Source organism: Mesoplodon bidens (assembly GCF_964165515.1).
Source record: "Mesoplodon bidens genome assembly, chromosome: 10".
Classification (NCBI taxonomy): Eukaryota; Metazoa; Chordata; class Mammalia; order Artiodactyla; family Ziphiidae; genus Mesoplodon; species Mesoplodon bidens.
This window is the reverse complement of record NC_138172.1, coordinates 68,164,740-68,184,594: the sequence shown is the minus strand read 5'-3', so window position 1 is coordinate 68,184,594 and position 19,855 is coordinate 68,164,740. Positions and strand designations below refer to the sequence as shown.

The window sequence follows — 19,855 nt, the reverse complement described above, 5'->3', positions numbered from 1 at the left end:
TGCCGGTGCAGGGGACACGGGTTCGTGCCCCGGTCCGGGAGGGTCCCACATGCCGCGGAGCGGCTGGGCCCGTGAGCCATGGCCGCTGAGCCTGCACGTCCGGAGCCTGTGCTCCACAACGGGAGGGGCCACAGCAGTGAGAGGCCCGCATACAGCAAAAAAAAAAAAAAAAAAAAAAAAAAAAATATATCAGACCTTATTTTGGGCAGTGTCTTTAATTTCTTCTGAGAGTCTACCATCTGAAGTGTCACCCACTAAACTAAAGTCACATATTTCAGTTTTATTCCTCTTTCTTCTCAGCTAACCTGCTCTATAGCTAATTTTCACTGATTTCCCCGGGGCCATCTTTTATTATGCAAGGACTTACTGGAAGCCTACAAAGGCAGGCTATTACGGTAGGCTGACCCCAGCCCTGACACTTACCAGCTATGTGACTTACTTAAGTTATCTTACCTTCGTGGGCCTCAGTTTCTTCATGTTTAAATTGGGAATAATAATATTTATATTGCAGAGTTCTTGTGAGGATTAAGTGAGAAAATGCATGCAAAGCATTCAGCCCAGAGCCTGTCACATAGTAAGCATTAATAAATTATAATTACCAAGTATAGAGAAATGAAATTGGTACTTTAATAGAGACCAAAATTTTTTTTTTAAAGATATAATACCAGGCTTCCCTGATGGCGCAGTGATTGAGAGGCCGCCTGCCAATGCAGGCGACGTGGGTTCGAGCCCTGGTCTGGGAAGATCCCACATGCCATGGAGCAGCTGGGCCCATGCACCACAGCTGCTGAGCCTGCGCTCTGGAGCCTGCGAACCACAACTACTGAGCCCACGTGCCACAACTATGGAAGCCACTACAGTGAGAAGCCCACACACCACACGAAGAGTAGCCCCCGCTTGCTGTAACTAGAGAAAGCCCGCAAGCAGCAACGAAGACCCAGTGCAGCCAAAAATAAATAAATAAAATAAATAAATTTATTTAAAAAAATAAAAAGATATAATATCTGTGTTTAAAATATTCAATCTTGTAGGAGAAGACAAAATCACAGGCAGTAAGTCAGCAACCTATTAATTATCTAAGTGGCCTTGGCAAGTTCTTTCCTGTTGTTTGAGTGTCATTTTTCTTTCATGTAATAAAGGAGGAGATATTCCATTTACAGGAAGATGGAATATATGTACTTTTGCCTATTCCTCCTGCTAAGAACAACTAAAAACCTTGGAAAATTATATACAGAACAAATGTAAAAAGACTCTGAAAGGTGAAGAGAAGAAGACAAACTGGCTCAGACCCAAGGAACAACACAGTGGTGAGTTCCTTGGGTTTTCTTTTTTGCCTCATATATCTCAAATTTGGTGCTGAAGAAGCCAGAAACCCAAAATGCCAACATGGGCAGACCAAAAAAAAACCCCAACAAAAGTCTGCTCTTTATAACCACAGGACCAGGAAAGACTAGCAAGACTGAAAACTTTTACCCAATAACTGCTCTACTCTAGACAAACACCAAAAAAACAAAAAACAAACCTGTGGTGTCATCCCCACTCATGCCAGCAAAGGCCAAGCAGGGAGCCCAGACTTCCACACTCACCCAGCTGTAATGAGGTAGCCACCTGGGGTATTGTCAGAGAAGGCCAAATAGGGAGTCAAGGCTTTCATCTCCACTGGGCAGTAATGAGACACCCTTCCTACTCTTTGCTGGGGTGTGTCAGAGAAAGCCTAGTGAAGGGTCAGGTCTTTCACCACAACACAGCATTAATGATGACAACCCCCTCTTCAGCAGTGTCAATGGAGGTGATGTAGGGAGCAATAAAGGCATTTCTGTCTCTCCCAGCCAGGATGGGAGGCCTAGTGGGGAGCCAGAACTTCCATCCCTTCCCAGCAAAAATGAAGAGTCCCTATTGCCTCAAGTGTCAGTGGATTTTGAGAGGAGAACCTGGACTTCTGCCTTACCAGGCAGTAACAAGGTGGCACCTTCCCCTTCCCCTGCCAGCACTTTATCAAAATAAGCTGGCTAAATCAGAAGGTTTAAATAAGATCCAGAGTCTTATAGCATAGTACACAAAATGTCAACAATTAAACTGAAAATAACTTGTCATATCAAGAACCGAGAACATTTCAACTTAAATGAAGAAAGAAATGAAGAAAAAGATGCCAGCACTGAGATGACAGAGATATCAGAATTATCTGGCATAAATTATAAAGCAGCCATCCTAAAAACGCTTCAGCAACCAATTATGAACATGCTTGAAACAAGTGAAAAAATAGAAAGTCTTAAAAAGTAAATAGAAGACGTAAAGAAGAACCAAGTGAAAATTTTGGAGCTGAAAAATACAGTAACCAAATTTAAAAATTCAAAGGATGGGCTCAACAGCAAAATGGAGGAGACAGAGGAAAAAATCAATGAACTTGAAGACAGAACAATAGAAATTACCCAGTCCGAACTACAGAGAGAAAATAGACAGAAAAAAAATTAACGGAGCCTCAGGGACAAATGGGACTATAACAAAAGCTCTAAAATTTGTGTCATAAGCATACCAGAAAGGGAGGAGAAAAAAAATGGGGCTGAATTATTTGAAGAAATAATAGCTGAAAACTCCCCAAATTTGGCAAAAAATATAATCCTACAGATTTAAGAAGCTTGGAAAAACCCAAAGAAGATAAATCCATAGAAATCCACATCAAGACAAATCATAGTCAACCTGTTCTTTTTTTTTTTTTTTTTTTTTTAAGTTTTGGCTGCATTGGGTCTTTGTTGCTGCACTCAGGCTTTCTCTAGTTGTGGCGAGTGGGGGTCACTATTCATTGCGGTGTGCGGGTTTCTCATTGCGGTGGCTTCTCTTGTTGTGGAGAACAAACTCTAGGCATGTGGGCTTCAGTAGTTGTGATGTGTGGGCTCAGCAGTTGTGCTGCATGGGCTCAATAGTTGTGGCTTGCGAGCTCTAGAGTGCAGGCTCAGTAGATGTGGTGCATGGGCTCAGTTCCTCCATGGCATGTGGGATCTTCCCTGACCAGGGCTTGAACCCATGTCCCCTGCATTGGCAGGCAGATTCTTAACCACTGCGCCACCAGGGAAGTCCCCATAGTCAACTTCTGAAAACTAAAAACAATGAAAAAAAATCTTGAAAGCAGTGAGAGAAACACTTCACCTACAGGGGGAAAATAATTTAAATGACAGCAGATTTCTTGTTAGAAACCATGGAGACCAGAAGGAAATTGCACAATATATTTTGTTTATGAAAGAACTGTCAATCCAAAATCACAGCCTCAGTGAAAATATCCTTCAAGAATGAAGGAGAGGGATTTCCCTGGTGGTGCAGTGGTTAAGAATCCGCCTGCCAATACAGGGGACACAGGTTCGAGCCCTGGTCCGGCAAGATCCCACATGCTGCAGAGCAACTAAGCCCATGCATCACAACTACTGAGCCTGCGCTCTAGAGCCTGCGAGCCACAACTACTGAGCCCACATGCCACAACTACTGAAGCCTGCATGTCTAGAGCCCATGCTCCACAACAAAGAGAAGCCACCGCAATGAGAAGCCCACACACCACAACAAAGAGTAACCCCTGCTTGCTGCAACTAGAGAGAGCCCACATGCAGCAATGAAGACCCAACACAGCCAAAAATAAATAAATTAAAAAAAAAGAATGAAGGAGATATCAAGACATTCTCAGATGAAGCAAAACTAAGAGAATTTGTCACCAGCAAGACCTACCCTAAAAGAATGGCTAATGGAAGTTCTCTATACAGAAAGGAAATGATAAAAGAAGGCATCTTGGAACATCAAGAAGGAAGAAAGAACAATGGAAAAGGAAAAGTATGGATAAATATGGTAGTTTTCCTTGCTTCTTGGGTTTTCTAAATTATGTTCAATGGTTGAAACAAAATTATAGCACTGTCTGATGTGGTTCAAAATGCATATGGAAGAAATATTTAAAACAATTCTTTTATAAAAAACATAAAGGGAGGTAAAGTTTCTATAATTTGCTCAAACTGGTAAAATGTTTACACCGGTAGACTGTGATACGTTATGCATATATAATGTAATACCTAGGACAACCACTTAAAATCTATACGAAGAGATACACTCAAAAACACTGTAGATAAGTCAAAATGAAATTCTAAAAAATGTTCAAGTAACCAATGAAATCAGGAAAAATAAAGAGTTGAAAAACAGAGAAAACAAACAGAAAAATGGCAGACTTAAGCCCTAATGTATTGACATTTACATTAAAGTTAGAGACTGACATATTTAGAAATATGCTGTCTACAAGAAACATCAAATATAATAATATAGACAGGTTGAAAGTAAAAAAATGGAAAGATAGATCATGCAAATATTAATCAAAGGAAAGCAGGATTGACTATATTAATATCAGATAAAGTAGACTTCAGAGCCAAGAAAATTACCAGAGGTAAAGAGGGACATTATATAATGATAAAAGTATCAGTCTACCAAGAAGACATAGCAATCCTACATATGTATGCACCAAACAACAGAGCTACAAAATATGTGAAGCAAAAACTGATATAACTGGAAAGGAGAAATAGACAAATCCACAATTACAGTTGGAGACTTCAACACCCCTCGCTCAACATTTGATTGGACAACTAGACAGAAAATCAGCAAGCATATAATAAAATTCAAAATATCAACAACACCAATAGGATTTGAGACATTTACAGAATACTCCCACCAGTAACAGCAGAATACACATTCTTTTCAACAACCCATGGAACATACAGCAAGATAGACTGTATCCTGAGCTATAAAACAAACCTCAATAAATTTAAAAGAATTGAAATCAAACAGTATGTTCTGTGACCACAGTGGAATCAAACTAGAACTCAATAACAAAAAGTTAAGAGGAAAGTCTCCAAATATCTGGATACTACTAAACAGCATACTTCTAAATAATCCATAAGTCAGGTAGGAAATCTCAAGGGAAGTTTTTAAAAAATACAATGAAGTAGGGACTTCCCTGGTGGCGCAGGAGGTAAGAATCTGCCTGCCAATGCAGGGGACATGGGCTCAATCCCTGGTCCAGGAAGATCCCACATGCTGCGGAGCAACTAAGCCCGTGTGCCACAACTACTGAGCCAGTGCTCTAGGGCTGACGAGCCACAACTACTGAGCCCACGTGCTGCAACTACTGAAGCCTACACGCCTAGAACCCATGCTCCGTAACAAGAAAAGCCACCACAATGAGAAGCCCATGCACCTCAATGAAGAATAGCCCCCACTCGCCACAGCTAGAGAAAGCCTGCGCGCAGCAATGAAGACCCAACACAGCCAAAAATAAATAAAATTAAATCTTAAAAGAAAAATACCTTGAAGTAAATGAAAATAAAACATACCAAAATTTTTGGAACACAGCTAAAGCAGTGCTGAAAAGGAAATTTATAGCACTAAAATGCATACAGTAGAATAAAGAAAATGTCTCAAATTAATAATACATGCTCTCTCTTCAAAACCTAGAAAAATAAGAGCAAATTAAACCCAAAATAAGCAGAAGGAAGGAAATAATAAAGAGCAAAAATGAATGAAATTGGAAAGTTTACATACTGATGATTCCATTTATGTAAAATTGGAAAGTTTAAATACTGATGATTCCATTTATGTAAAATTCTTGAAGTGACAAAATTATAGAAATGGAGAATAGATTAGTTGTCGCCAGGGATTAAAGATGGGTAGAGGTCAGAGGATGGAGATTGGAGGTAGAGATGAGAGGAGAGAGGCTATTAAAGGACAACAAGAGGGATCTTTGTGCTGATGGAATTATTTTGTAACTTGGTTGTATTGATGTCAGTATCCTAATTGTGGCATTGTATCAATACTACAGTTGTGCAAGATGTTATCATTGGGGTAACTGGGTAAACTGAATCTCTGTGTGTTGCTTTTTTACAATTTCATATCAATCTACAATTATTTAAAATAAAAAGTTTAAATTAAAAAAAAAGAAGTCTGAACTAGATACTAATATCTAACATTTATTGCTATGTGCTGTCAATATTCAAAGCACTTTACATGTTTTATCTCATTTGATCCTCACAACAGCCCCCTGTATGAGGGTAGGTATTATTCTGGTACTTATTTTAAAGAAATAAAGGTATAAAGAGGTTAAGTGAATTGCCCAAGGTCACATAACCAGTACGATTCCAAACTGGGATTCAGGCTCAGTTTGTCTACCTCTAGAATCTGTGCACTAAATAATCTTAAACTGCAAACTAGTGTTAATAAAAGTGAAGAGTTAGTTGTCAAAAGAATTTGAAGTGGGGACTTCCCTGGCAGTCCAGTGGTTAAGAGTCCACGCTTCCACTGCAGAGAGCATGGGTTCGATCTCTGGTTGGGGAATTAAGATACCACATGATGCGCAGTGTGGCCAAAAAAAAAAAGAATGTGAAGTGAAGGAATAAATTTTAGCTGGGATGGAGTTGTCTGGGAAGGAAACAACCATTTATTGAGCCTTTCCTTCATTCACCAAACATTTAGTACAGAACTTCCTCAGCTTTATGATGGGGTTACATACTGATAAACCCATGGTAAGTTGAAAATACTGTAAGTCGAAAATACATTTAATACACCTAGCCTACCAAACATCATAGCTTAGCCTGGCCTACCTTAAACGTGCTTGGAACACTTACATTAGACTACACTTGGGCAAAATCATCTAACACATTATCTATTTTATAATAAAATATTGAATATCTCATGTAATTTGTTGAATACTGTACTAAAGGTGAAAAACAGAATGGCTGTCTGAGTACAGAAGAGTTATAAGTGTATCAGTTGTTTACCCTCATGATTGTTTGGCTGACAGGGAGCTGTCGCTCACTGTCACTGCCCAGGATTACGACAGAGTATCATACTGCATATGGCTAGCCCAGAAAAAAAAAATCAAAATTCAAAGTACGGTTTCTACTGAATGCATATTCTTTTGCACCATAGTAAAGTTGAAAAAAATGTTAGAACCATTGTAATTTGGGAACTGTCTGTACTTGTTTTCAATAAGGATGGCAGATAGGTTTCACGTTACAGACCAATTCTGACTGACAATTGATGCCTAGAAAATTACATTAACACCAGATTCTGATGCCACATCACAGCTGGGTAAGGAAGAGTTCTATGGTTAATTATAGATATTTGCCATTTGAAAGGTGGAAGGAAGGGATGGCATGAAGAAAGAATGGTACATATTTGCATCTGTCACTATTTTCAGATTTGAGCTAAGTGTTTTATGTGAATTATGTAGTGTAATCCATACAAAACACTGCGTGTTGGGTATTATTCATTCTATAGGTGAGGAGACTGAGGTTCGAAGAGTTTAATAAACTTGCCCAAACTCACTCAGGCTGTGAGTGGTAGAGCCAGCATTGAAGCCAAGTTCTCCATCCCCAGGATTCATGCTGTTTGCACCACACCTCCTGAAGAAGAGAAGTTTCATTGAACTTTTGAAAGAGATGATAAACATGGATTGGCAAAGAGATGGCAGAGGGGTTTGGACATAAGCACAGAAGTAAAAATCAGCCAGTCACACAAATGACAGGAAGCAGATTGGCCTGACTAGAGTAAAGGAGCATATTGGGCAGTAATGACAGGACATTAAGGGAGACAAACTGCCCAGCTAACTGAAAGCTTTGAAACAAAAAGCTTTTAAAGCTAATAGATTTATTCTTCCAAGTTTGTTTTCTGAGAGTTCCTACTGCAGTGGAAGATGAAGCAGTGACAATAGAAGACTTCATGACTTTTGTTTTTCTTTCCCCATCTTCTTCATTGGGCTGTGTCATTTTTCTTAACCTACCCTCTTAAGAGGGTTGGGGCTCACCCCCATCCATAACTTTACAATTTTTTTTATTATAAAAGATGAACATGTATATTGCAAAAAATCTCAAATAATAAAAAAGTGTATAAATTACAAATATTGCCCCAAACTTTTAATCCCATTCTCCAAAGGTAACTTCTGTTAATAGTTTGGCATCTATCCTTTTAGATGCTTTGCTTGTTTATTAAAAAACATTTTAAAAATATATTTACATATATATGCATGTGTACATGTAAAATGCTATATCATACATGTATTTATATATAATCCTGAAGACATAAATTCAGTTTAATCATTCTTTGTAAAGATAAATGTCAAAGGCCAAAAAGTTTAAGCTGGAACCCAGTTTGTTTTAATGTTTTTCTTTGCGAAAAGCTGCATTCCTCACAGGGATATTAACCTCTCATGAAGAGGGCTATCAAAGCTTCTAGTGAAAAGGGCTTTGAAAAGGCAAGGTCTTGTTCTGATCACTTTGTCACTGTTAACCCCACATCAACAAGGTCAGTAGATTCTAGAGTAAGAACTTAAGCTTATGAACTCGTGAAGAAAGGAGTGTGGTCTTATGTCTGTAGGAAACCTCCGAATAAACACCAAGGACCTACCTTAGCTCATCAATTTCAGTTGATTAGGGAAAGAGGAACAAGAGTTATCAAAGGGGCCTAACTTAACTTTTTTGTTGGAACCCCTCTGGAGTCTGCCTAATTGGTGACATTGCTGGTTTGATGACATTCCTCCTCACTCTGGTTTTCTTTTCCATCTGAACCCCCTACAGCTATCAATGGGCATGTTAGGTTTTGGCTTCATTATCACTTATATTCCGGAGGCTGCAATCAGTGCTTACCTGGCTGCCACGGCACTACACATTATGCTGTCCCAGTTGACCTGCATCTTCGGGATTATGATTAGTTTCCATTCTGGTCCCATCTCCTTCTTCTATGTGAGTAATTTCTACCCTCACCTAGACTTACAATTGCCCCTCCCCTTGCCTCCAAAAAGAAGTAGACCCGAGTGGATAGACTCCTGCATAGGCAGCTGGGTCAAGAGAGTCCTAGAAATAATTTCACCTCTTCTAGATTTACAGTCTTGATTAACTGCAGGTGCCAGTTGGACCATGTTCCTAGTTGCATTAACCATTTCACCCCAGCCTTTTAAACCAACATGATTTATATTAAAATTTGGTCTTTGAGATACTGTATTATCATACTTCTTCCCATTACATGCCTCCTGAAAGACATATATCCTAAAATATAATATATACAGAATATAAAATGCAAAGTAGTCCCTGAATGCAAGAATGGCCTGGGAGCCAAGCTAAACATACATGGTCTGGGAAAATTGATAAAGAATAGGCTAATAAACAGAACTCCTGGGTCCTTTCCACTACACTGAAACATAGAAAGTGTATTGTCTTCTTACTGGACATTATAGTCTTTTAATATATTGTTTTCAATTAAAAAAATATGTATCCACCTACTTGCTCTCACTGTTCTAGTAATGCTCATAAAGACCTCTGTGCCCAGCAACACTGCCTAGGGACTTCCTTTTGAACTAATTTAGAAAAAGCGTCATTTTCTAGATTTAGACAATTATTACATCCCTTTCTAAGCCTCTGTAATTTTGTTTTCTTTCAGAACATAATTAACTACTGTATAGGTCTCCCCAAAGCTAATTCCACCAGCATCTTACTATTTCTAACTGCTATTGCTGCTCTGAGAATCAACAAAAGTATCAGAATTTCCTACAATCAGTACCCCATCAAGTTTCCCATGGAAATTTTTCTGGTAGGTGTTTTCATTTTGTTTTGTTTTGTTTTGCTTTTTATTGGAGTATAGCTGCTTTACAATGTTGTGTTAGTTTCTGCTGTACAGCAAAGTGAATCAGTTATACATATACATATATCCCCTCTTTTTTAGATTTCCTTCCCATTTAGGTCACCACAGAGCACTGAGTAGAGTTCCCTGTGCTATACAGTAAATTTTCATTAGTTGTCTATTTTATACATAGTAGTGTATATAAGTCAATCCCAACCTCCCAATTCATCCCACCCCCTTCCCCCGTTGGTATCCATAAGTTTGTTCTCTACATCTGTGTCTATTTCTGCTTTGAAAACTGGTTCATCTGTACCATTTTTCTAGATTCCACGTATGTGTTAATATACCATATTTGTTTTTCTCTTTCTGATTTATTTCCCTTAGTATGATAATCTCTAGGTCTATCCACGTCTCTGCAAATGGCACTATTTCATTCCTTTTTATGGCTGAGTAATATTCCATTGTATATAGGTACCACATCTTCTTTATCCATTCCTCTGTGGATGGACATTTAGGTTGCTTCCACGTCCTGCCTATTGTAAATAGTGCTGCAATGATCATTGGGGTACATGTATCTTTTTGAATTATGGTTTTCTCCGGGTATATGCCCAGGAGTGGGATTGCTGGATCATATGGTAATTCTATTTTTAGTTTTTTGAGGAACCTCCATACTGTTCTCCATAGTGGTTGTACCAGTTTACATTCCCACCAACAGTGTAGGAGGGTTCCCTTTTCTCCACATCCTCTCCAGCATTTATCATTTGCAGATTTTTTGATGATGGCCATTCTGACCAGTGTGAGGTGATACCTCACTGTAGTTTTGATTTGCATTTCTCTAACGATCAGTGATGTTGAGCATGTTTTCATGTGTTTGTTGGCCATCTGTATGTCTTCTTTTGAGAAATGTCTATATAGGTCTTCTGCCCATCTTTTCATTGAGTTGTTTGTTTTTTTTGATATTGAGCTGCATGAGCTGTTTGTATATTTTGGAGATTAATCCCTTGATGGTTGCTTTGTTTGCAAATATTTTCTCCCATCCTCTTGGTTGTCTTTTTGTTTTGTTTATCATTTCCTTTTCTGTGCAAAAGCTTTTAAGTTTCATTAGGTCCCATTTGTTTATTTTTGGTTTTATTTTCATTACTCTAGGAGGTGGGTCAAAAAATCTTGCAGCAATTTATGTCAAATTGTGTTTTGACATTTGACAAATATGTCAAAGAGTGTTCTGCTTATATTTTCCTCTAAGAGTTTTATAGTGTCCAGCCTTACATTTAGGTCTTTGATCCATTTTGAGTTTATTTTTGTGTATGGTGTTAGGGTAATGTCATTCTTTTACATATAGCTGTCCAGTTTTCCCAGCACCACTTATTGAAGAGACTGTCTTTTTTCCATTGTATATTCTTGCCTCCTTTGTCATAGATTAGGTGACTGAAGGTGCGTGGGTTTATCTCTGGGCTTTCTATCCTGTTCCATTGATCTATATTTCTGTTTTTGTGCCAGTACCATATTGTCTTGATTACTGTAGCTTTGTAGTATAGTCTGAATTCAGGGAGTCTGATTCCTCCAGCTCCGTTTTTTTCCCTCAAGATTGCTTTGGCTATTTGGGGTCTTTAGTGTTTCCATACAAATTGTAAAAATTTTTGTTCTAATTCTGGAAAATTGCCATTGGTAATTTGATAGAGATTGCATTGAACGTGTAGATTGCTTTGGGTAGTATAGTCATTTTCACAATATTGATCCTTCCAATCCAAGAACATGGTATGTTTCTCCATCCATTTGTATTGTCTTTGATTTCTTTAATCAGTATCCTATAGTTTTCTGAGTACAGGTCTTTTGTCTCCTTAGGTAGGTTTATTCCTAGGTATTATTCTTTTTGTTGTGGTGGTAAATGGGATTGTTTCCTTAATTTCTCTTTCTGATCTTTCATTGTTAGTATATAGGAATGCAAGAGATTTCCGTGTATTGATTTTGTATCCTGCAACTTTACCAGATTCACTGATAAGTTCTAGTAGTTTTCTGGTGACCTCTTGAGGATTTGCTGTGTATAGTATCAAGTCATCTGCAAACAGTGACAGTTTTATTTCTTCTTTTCCAATTTGGATTCCTTTTATTTCTTTTTTTTCTCTGATTGCCATGGCCAGGACTTCCAACACTATGTTGAATAATAGTGGCGAGAGTGGACATCCTTGTCTTGTTCCTGATCTTAGAGGAAATGCTTTCAGTTTTTCACCATTGAGAGTGATGTTAGCTGTGCACTTGTCATACATGGCCTTTATTATGTTGAGGTAGGTTCCCTCTATGCCCACTTTCTGGAGAGTTTTTATTGTAAATGGGTGTTGAATTTTGTCAAAAGCTTCTTCTGCATCTATTGAGATGATCATATGGATTTTATTCTTCAGTTTGTTAATGTGGTGTACCACATTGATTGATTTGTGTATATTGAAGAATCCTTACATCCCTGGAATAAATCTGAATTGATCATGGTGTATGATCCTTTTAATGTGTTGTTGGATTCTGTTTGCTTGTATTTTGTTGAAGATTTTTGCTTCCGTCTATGTTCATCAGTGATATTGGCCTGTAGTTTTCTTTTTTTGTGATATCTTTGTCTGGTTTTGGTATCAGGGTGATGATGGCCTCATAGAATGAGCTTGGTAGTGTTCCTCCCTCTGCAATTTTTTGGAAAAGTTTGAGAAGGATAGGTGTTAGCTTTTCTCTAAATGCTTGATAGAATTCACCTGTGAAGCCATCTGGTCCTGGACTTTTATTTGTTGGAAGATTTTTAATCACAGTTTCAATTTCATTACTTGTGATTGGTCTGTTCATATTTTCTATTTCTTCCTGGTTCAGTCTTGGAAGGTTGTACCTTTGTAAGAATTTGTCCATTTCTTCCAGGTTGTCCATTTTATTGGCATAGAGTTGCTTGTAGTAGTCTCTTATGATCCTTTGTATTTCTGCAGTGTCAGTTGTTACTTTTCCTTTTTCATTTCTAATTTTTATTGATTTGAGTCCTCTCCCTTTTTTTTCTTGTTGAGTCTGGCTAAAGGCTTATCAATTTTGTTTATCTTCTCAAAGAACCAGCTTTTAGTTTCATTGATCTTTGCTATTGTTTTCTTCATTTCTATTTCATTTCTTTCTGCTCTGATCTTTATGATTTCTTTCCTTCTACTAACTTTGGGTTTTGTTTGTTCTTCTTTTTCTAGTTGCTTTAGGTGTAAGGTTAGGTTGTTTATTTGAGATTTTTCTTGTTTCTTGAGGTAGGATTTTATTACCATAAACTTCCCTCTTAGAATTTCTTTTGCTGCATCCCATATGTTTTGGGTCATCGTGTTTTCATTGTCATTTTTTTCTAGGTATTTTTTGATTTCCTCTTTGATTTCTTCCATGATCCATTGGTTATTTAGTAGCATATTGTTTAGCCTCCATGTGTTTGTGTTCTTTACAGTTTTTTTTCCATAATTGATTTCTAATCTCATAGTGTTGTGGCTGGAAAAGATGGTTGATATGATTTCAATTTTCTTAAATTTACTGAGTCTTGATTTGTGACCCAAGATGTGATCTATCCTAGAGAATGTTCCATGTACACTTGAAAAGAAAGTGTATTCTGCTGCTTTTGGATGGAATGTCCTATAAATATCAGTTAAGTCCGTCTGGTCTAATGTGTCATTTAAGGCTTGTGTTTCCTTATTAATTTTCTGTCTGGATGATCTATCTTTTGGTGTAAGTGGGATGTTTCTGCTAAGTGTTTTGATACTCCAAACTCATGGTTCAGATCATTTAAAGTACGTATTTTTTTAAATTAAATTTAAAGTAAGTAACCTCGGAAGGGAAATGTTCATAGGAGAATTGTAAAAATAATATTTTTAAAATGTATGTTGAATTGTGACAAAGCTGAATACATACATTTAGTTAGCTTATATTTTTTAAACATGCTTATTTTTCAAAGGACTTTTATCTACTGCCTCTTTTTCATACTATTTGAAAAATTGGGTTTTTTTTTCCATTATGACAGTAATACAGGCTCATTCTAGCAATTTTTTGTTTGGCCATGCCACGTGGCTTGTGGGATCTTAGTTCCCTGACCAGGAATCAAACGCAGGCCCCCAGCAATGGAAGCATGGAGTCCTAACCACTGGACCGCCAGGGAATTCTAGCAATTTTGAAAAACAGAAAGAAAAAAAAGGAAGGAGGAAAAGAAATTCCTATAGCTGCACTATCCAAAGTCAACTACAATTGATATTCCTGTACTTTCAGTTATTCTCACCTTTCCTCTTTCAAACAAATACATGACAGGCCTATGCTCAGTGTTGATGAATTTCTGTATTCTTTTATGTAGAGGTTTCATTTCTATTTTAATATAGCAGCAACCACACTGTTATTCAGCCTCCTTTCATTCTCCCTATGCTACAGTAAAGAAATTGAGGGAGATGAGATGTTAAATGAAAACTAATCCATGTCATTAAGTGGCAGAGCTGGGTTCGGGGAGGTGGGGCTGCTGGGGAAGGTGTGTGTTCATGTATATGTCCTAGGTTTTTTTAACATCTTTATCTTTAGATCAGGGGAAATGTTAAACTAAATAAATGTGATTGTTTTCTTTCTTTTTGAGAATATTAAAAAATGTTGTCTAAAGATAACATTTCTTGTTAGTTTTAGGAAATCTGGGAGAATTCCCTGGTGGTCCACTGGTTAGGACTCCACACTTTCACTGAGGAGGGCGTGGGTTCAATCCCTGGTCCAGGGAACTAAGATCCCACAAGCCGCGTGGCACGGCCAAAAAAGAAAAAGAAAAAGAAATCTGATAAAATTTATCTTTTGCAGTTAACATTTTTACAATACTAAAGAGATTTTTATAAATAAAGCTCAGGTTTTTGGAGTCAGCATTTCTCTTACAAGGATCAATAAATCTTTGGGTGTCCTTGAGCATTATTTTCCCTTTAAGAAGTGTTCTGTGATAGAGATAATTAAAGTTCACCATGTGCTCCCCTATATTTCCCAGCTGCCCTTGTAATTAGGCGGGACCATGCAACTTTGGGGCCAAAGCATAGGCGAATAGGCATGAGTTTCCAATGTTCCTTCTTCCCCTGCTGTAGTAATCATAGGGGCTATATGTTGAGGTGATAGAGTCTCCAGGTAGAATTAGCCTGGATCCCCAAGGCACTATTTGCAAAGAAGCTGTCCTGAAGAGACACTGACCCACAGTGGACTTTGTGTGGGTAAAAAAATAACTTTCAAGTGCTAGGAAACTAAGATCTTACGGTTTGTATATTGCCACAGTATAACATATTCTATGCTAACTAATCCAGGTCCATACTCTTCATGATTGAAAGAGTATAGGAATTGCTTTGGAAACTGAGACCAAGCTCTGTCTCATAACTGTTGTCTACTTCTTGCGGAGGTGCATATCCTTTCTTCCTTGGAGTAGTTAAAAAGCTATCAATTCATAAAGGCCAAAAGCTGAATGGCTGCTTTTACAAAAGACCTTCCAAAACACTGTATACAAATAGTGGGGCCCTAGAACCCAGGGGACAATGTGCATATGGAGTTTGGGGAGTGGAGTCAGAGGCAACCTCTCCTTCTCTTGGAACCAAGTACAGCTCTGGCTTCTTAGGAAGCTGAGGCTTTGGAGTCACCAGCAGATGGCATCTGTGACGCAGGCATCGGCGCACTCTCTCTGTTTCTATCTCTGTTTCTGTGTCTCTCTTTGATTCCAGCTTTATTCAGGTATAAAATTATAAGATATTTAAAGTGTGCATCATGGTGATTTGATACAGATATACATTGTGAAAGGATTTCCCCCATCTAGGTAATTAACACATCCATACCCCATACATTTATCTTTTTTTTTTTTTTTTTTTTTTTTTGGGTGAGAACATTTAAGTTCTACTCTCTTGGCAATTTTTAAGTATATAATAAAATGTTATCAACTATAGTCACCATGTTTTACATTAGATCCTCAGACCTTATTCATCTTGTAGATGAAAGTTTGCACTGTTTTACCAACCTTTCTCAATTCCCCCATCCCTCAGTCCCTGGCAACTGCTTTTCTACTCTCTGTTTCTATGAGCGTGACTGTTTTGTTTTTTGTTTCTGTTTTTGTTTTAGATTCCATGTATAAGTGATACCATGCAGTATTTGTCTTTCTCTGTTTAGCTTATTTCACTTAGCATAATGCCCTCAAGGTCCATCCATGTTATCACAAATCAACCCTCTTTTAAGAGACATCAGCAGCAGGGATCATAGTGATGTTCCTTTAAGCAACCTCAAAGGCAATAACATTAACCTGGGTTATTAGGAAAGGAGAGGAGTAAGAGTATAGAGGATGCTGTGGGTTGACTACGGCTGACAGATTGGTTTGTGAGCCACAGTTAAGACACTCCTTTGGGGAATGCTATAAATAATTAGGATGCACCATGAAGTGAAGTGGAGAAATAGACTGAGGTCCAGCAACAAATGTAGATGGAGACTTAGAATTATTGCAGATTAGGCATTAAACTTTTTTGTGACCTGATTTATCCTCAAAGGTTATTGAAGCCTGCAATACACTACTTATACACATGTCAAGTCAAGTGATTGGGAACATTTTCTACTATATAGCAGGGATTAGTGATGTAGTTTAGAATTGGAAAAAGACCTCCATGTTTCCCTTGGAAATGACGAAAGTAGGAGAGGGAGGATGAGAGCTGCTATGGTGTAGCGGGTGAAAAGCTTTTCACAACACCCCATAAGAAACTACTGTTAAGATATGCTGGAGATGGGCTTCCCTGGTGGCACAGTGGTTAAGAATCCACCTGCCAATGCAGAAGACACGGGTTCAAGCCCTGGTCAGGGAAGGTCCCACATGCCGTGGGGCAACTAAGCCCGTGCACCACAACTACGGAGCCTGCACTCTAGAGCCCACGAGCCACAACTACTGAGCCCAGATGCCACAACTACTGAAGCCTGCGTGCCTAAAGGCCATGCTCCACAACAAAAGAAGCCACTACAATGAGAAGCCTGCGCACCGCAACAAAGAGTAGCCCCCGCTCACCGCAACTAGAGGAAGGCCGCGGGCAGCAACGAAGACCCAACGCAGCCAAAAAAAAAAAAAAAAAAAGGATGTGCTGGAGGAAACTGCTCATACCCACCAATCTCTCCTTTAGATGGTAGTCTCAAATATTAAGGGAAAATTTCAAGGCAATATTTGGGATCCAGGTAAAATAAACTGACAAATAATTCAAGAGTTTCATAGATATAAGAAATTGTACATACCGTATGTTCATAATTAATGTATGTGTATGTGTGTATTTGTATATGTGTATATTTAAGCTGTATAGCAAACACCAAAAAAAAGCATAAATAGTAGTTATCTTTGGGTGAGTTATTTCTGCTTTTAAATTTTTCATATTTTCTCTATTTTCCTTAATGAGCAAGTGTAACCTTTATACTGGAAATGAAAGAGTTTCTTGGCCACTTGCCACACTTCTTGTCCCTTAACTATAGAAAGATCACAACTTTTCTGTTGATCCAGATCTTCCTTCCATTCTGATCTATAGGCTTCCTAGGGGTCGTCATCTGAACACAGCATCACAGTTAAACCAACAGCTATCCTGCTCAGTGTCTGGCTGAACTCTTAGAGTAGATGCTGGGAAAAGATTTATGTGTTAGTAGGGATAATGGGGTAAAGCAACTATATATTATTATTTTAAAATGGGCATTGAGTTCTCTTGTCTCTGCTTTAATTTGCTTTGATGTGAGGTCTTTTTTTTTTTTTTAAGACGCCACTTTTTTTAAAAAATTAATAAATTTATTTATTTTTTTATTTTTGCTGTGTTGGGTCTTCGTTTCTGTGCGAGGGCCCTCTCTAGTTGTGGCGAGCGGGGGCCACTCTGCATCACGGTGCGCGGGCCTCTCACCATCGCGGCCTCTCCCGTTGCGGAGCACAGGCTCCAGACGCGCAGGCTCAGCAGTTGTGGCCCACGGGCCTAGCTGCTCCGCAGCATGTGGGATCCTCCCAGACCAGGGCTCGAACCCGTGTCCCCTGCATTGGCAGGCAGATCCTCAACCACTGCGCCACCAGGGAAGCCCGGTGTGAGGTCTTTATAAGGTGTAACAGCTGCTAGCTTGTCTGTTTTCCCTCTAACAGACATTAGAAATGGAAGGGAGACTTGGCATTTCAGAAGGAAATGAAAGAAAAAAGAAAGCAATTAATTGCTTTGCTAAAGCAATTTTTCGTGTGTGCTATCAAATGCTGCTCCATCTTATTAATGGTTATTAATGATTATCAATATACCTCAACAACCCCCCAGAGGGCTTACTTGTATTGGGACAATGTACCTAGATTTTAAAACTTTTAAAACTGAGGCCTTGGTTACAGCTATAATCTGAAAACATGTTTATACTTGATCCAGATATTTAAAGTTGGTGAGGAAAGAGAAGTCTAGGGCAACCCTTTTTTCCTATTACTATGTCAGAGACCAAGCCTGAAGTTGTTTTTCATTCTGGTTACAGTGCTAACAAGAGTTCAGGGAACCAAAAGAGTCGGGGAGGACTTCTGCCTTTGTTGTTCCACTGAACTGGCACTGCCTCTTTCTCCAACCTTCATGTATAGGGACTGCCGCGTATTGCATTCCCTGTGCTGCCAGAGGCTATGGGCACCTCTGCTCTTGGAAGCAATGCATAATGTTTAGATGATCACATTCCTTTTCTTTTTAAACCCCTACAGATTCTTGGGTTCGCTGCATTTGCAAACAAGATAAACGTGGACACAGAAAACAGCAAGATGCTCATTGATATGATTCCCTATAGGTTGGTAATTCCACTTTTCAAGACTACTTTTCCCTTCCCATTAACTCCTCTTAGCCTCTGACTACATAGCCTGATTGGTACCATTGACCAAAACAGAGTGCCAGTTAGTCCTCCAGCAAGGATGGGTTTGTTTGGGATCAGCAAAGAATTGCAATTTGGGGTCTGCAACCATGGCGAGTCACATGCAAGTCCTCCCACATCAAGGGAAGAAGTTTTTATAAAGGAAAAAATAAAATTGGAGTTGGGGGAGCCATGGTAAACAAAAAGTCTATGGCTTTTCATTGGCTGAGTCCTTTGTCAGGAAAGAAGAGGAGTCTTTCTTCTTCCTGTTGGGCTCTGTAATGGTCACAGTGTGTGAGAACTCCCCCTTTTGGTCTCCCAACTCTACTTAATTATTTCCTATTTATTAATTTTTTTAAACAATATTCTCTGCTAACAGTCTCTGGCCACAGCCAAATCTGGGTCATGGGCTCAAGTTCATTTTAGAACACAGAGGTTCTAAAGGACAAGGGCTAGGACAACCCCATTCTTCTCTGTTCAGCCTTTGACTCTCCTCCCATGGTCGAGCCAATCCCCTTACCCAAGTAAACTGCTGGATGCACTGGATACCAGAGAGACTCATGCATCTTTCTCACAGCACATTATGAAGCTTCTCAACCTCCATGCCTGTCTGATTAACTCTCAAGGATGGGACAAGAGATACCTCTGTTTTCCTAGCCTCTCTCTGGGGTTCAGTGCTCAGGATGTGAGCATTCCTTCTGTCTTCACCTACTTAGACTGAATGGGTGTCCTTGAGCAACATTACTTCATCACTCTGAGTAGAAAGCCTTCTTCAAGTAGTCTAGCATATGGAGTTCTTAAGGACTTGCAATTAATTTACATTATGATTCCTACCAGTGACTATGTGGCATCACTCTTGCTTCTGTTAGGGAATTATAGTTTCTTTAACCTTGACCAGATGAATCACTTTAGCTAAGAAAGGCTGCATACCACAGTTTCTTGGCTCATGAGAAGGCTTTTGAAGAGCATTGTTTATTTCCTCATGTTCTTCAATAGGGAATACAGCAAAGAGTCAATGATATTGGCTAGCCCCCAGCATACAAAACAGAGGCTACTTTGATGCAACCAGATTGAATTAATCTCATATCCTACCAGTTCTCAGTAAAATCTAATGATGATTAAATACATTGGAAATTCTGTTCAATTTTTTAAAACTGTGAGCAGGCAACCTAGGTATCAGGGAATACAATGGTAAATAAGACTTGGTGTCTGCCCTCAGGAAAAAAAAAATGACAAGGGCAACAATGGGATTGATGCTTTACATAATTATTTTATGTCATTTGTTCCTCACAGTAATACTATAAGGAAGATATTATCTTCTTTTTATGGCTCAGGAAACTAAGGGTTACCAAGTTTAAATTACTTATCCAAGCTCACACAGCTGGTC

At 38.8% G+C, this 19,855-nt stretch overlaps 1 protein-coding gene across 1 annotated transcript in view; it reads left to right on the top strand.

Annotated features, from left to right (window-relative positions):
- SLC26A8 (solute carrier family 26 member 8) overlaps nt 1-19,855 on the top strand; it is a gene marked incomplete at its 3' end in the record, with an annotated part of 70,332 nt that overhangs the window by 26,006 nt on the left and 24,471 nt on the right. The window contains exons 6-8 of the mRNA XM_081246439.1: nt 8,592-8,756; nt 9,451-9,600; nt 18,326-18,408. Coding sequence (XP_081102565.1) covers nt 8,592-8,756; nt 9,451-9,600; nt 18,326-18,408 — 398 coding nt within the window. The remainder of the gene's footprint in view (nt 1-8,591; nt 8,757-9,450; nt 9,601-18,325; nt 18,409-19,855) is intronic.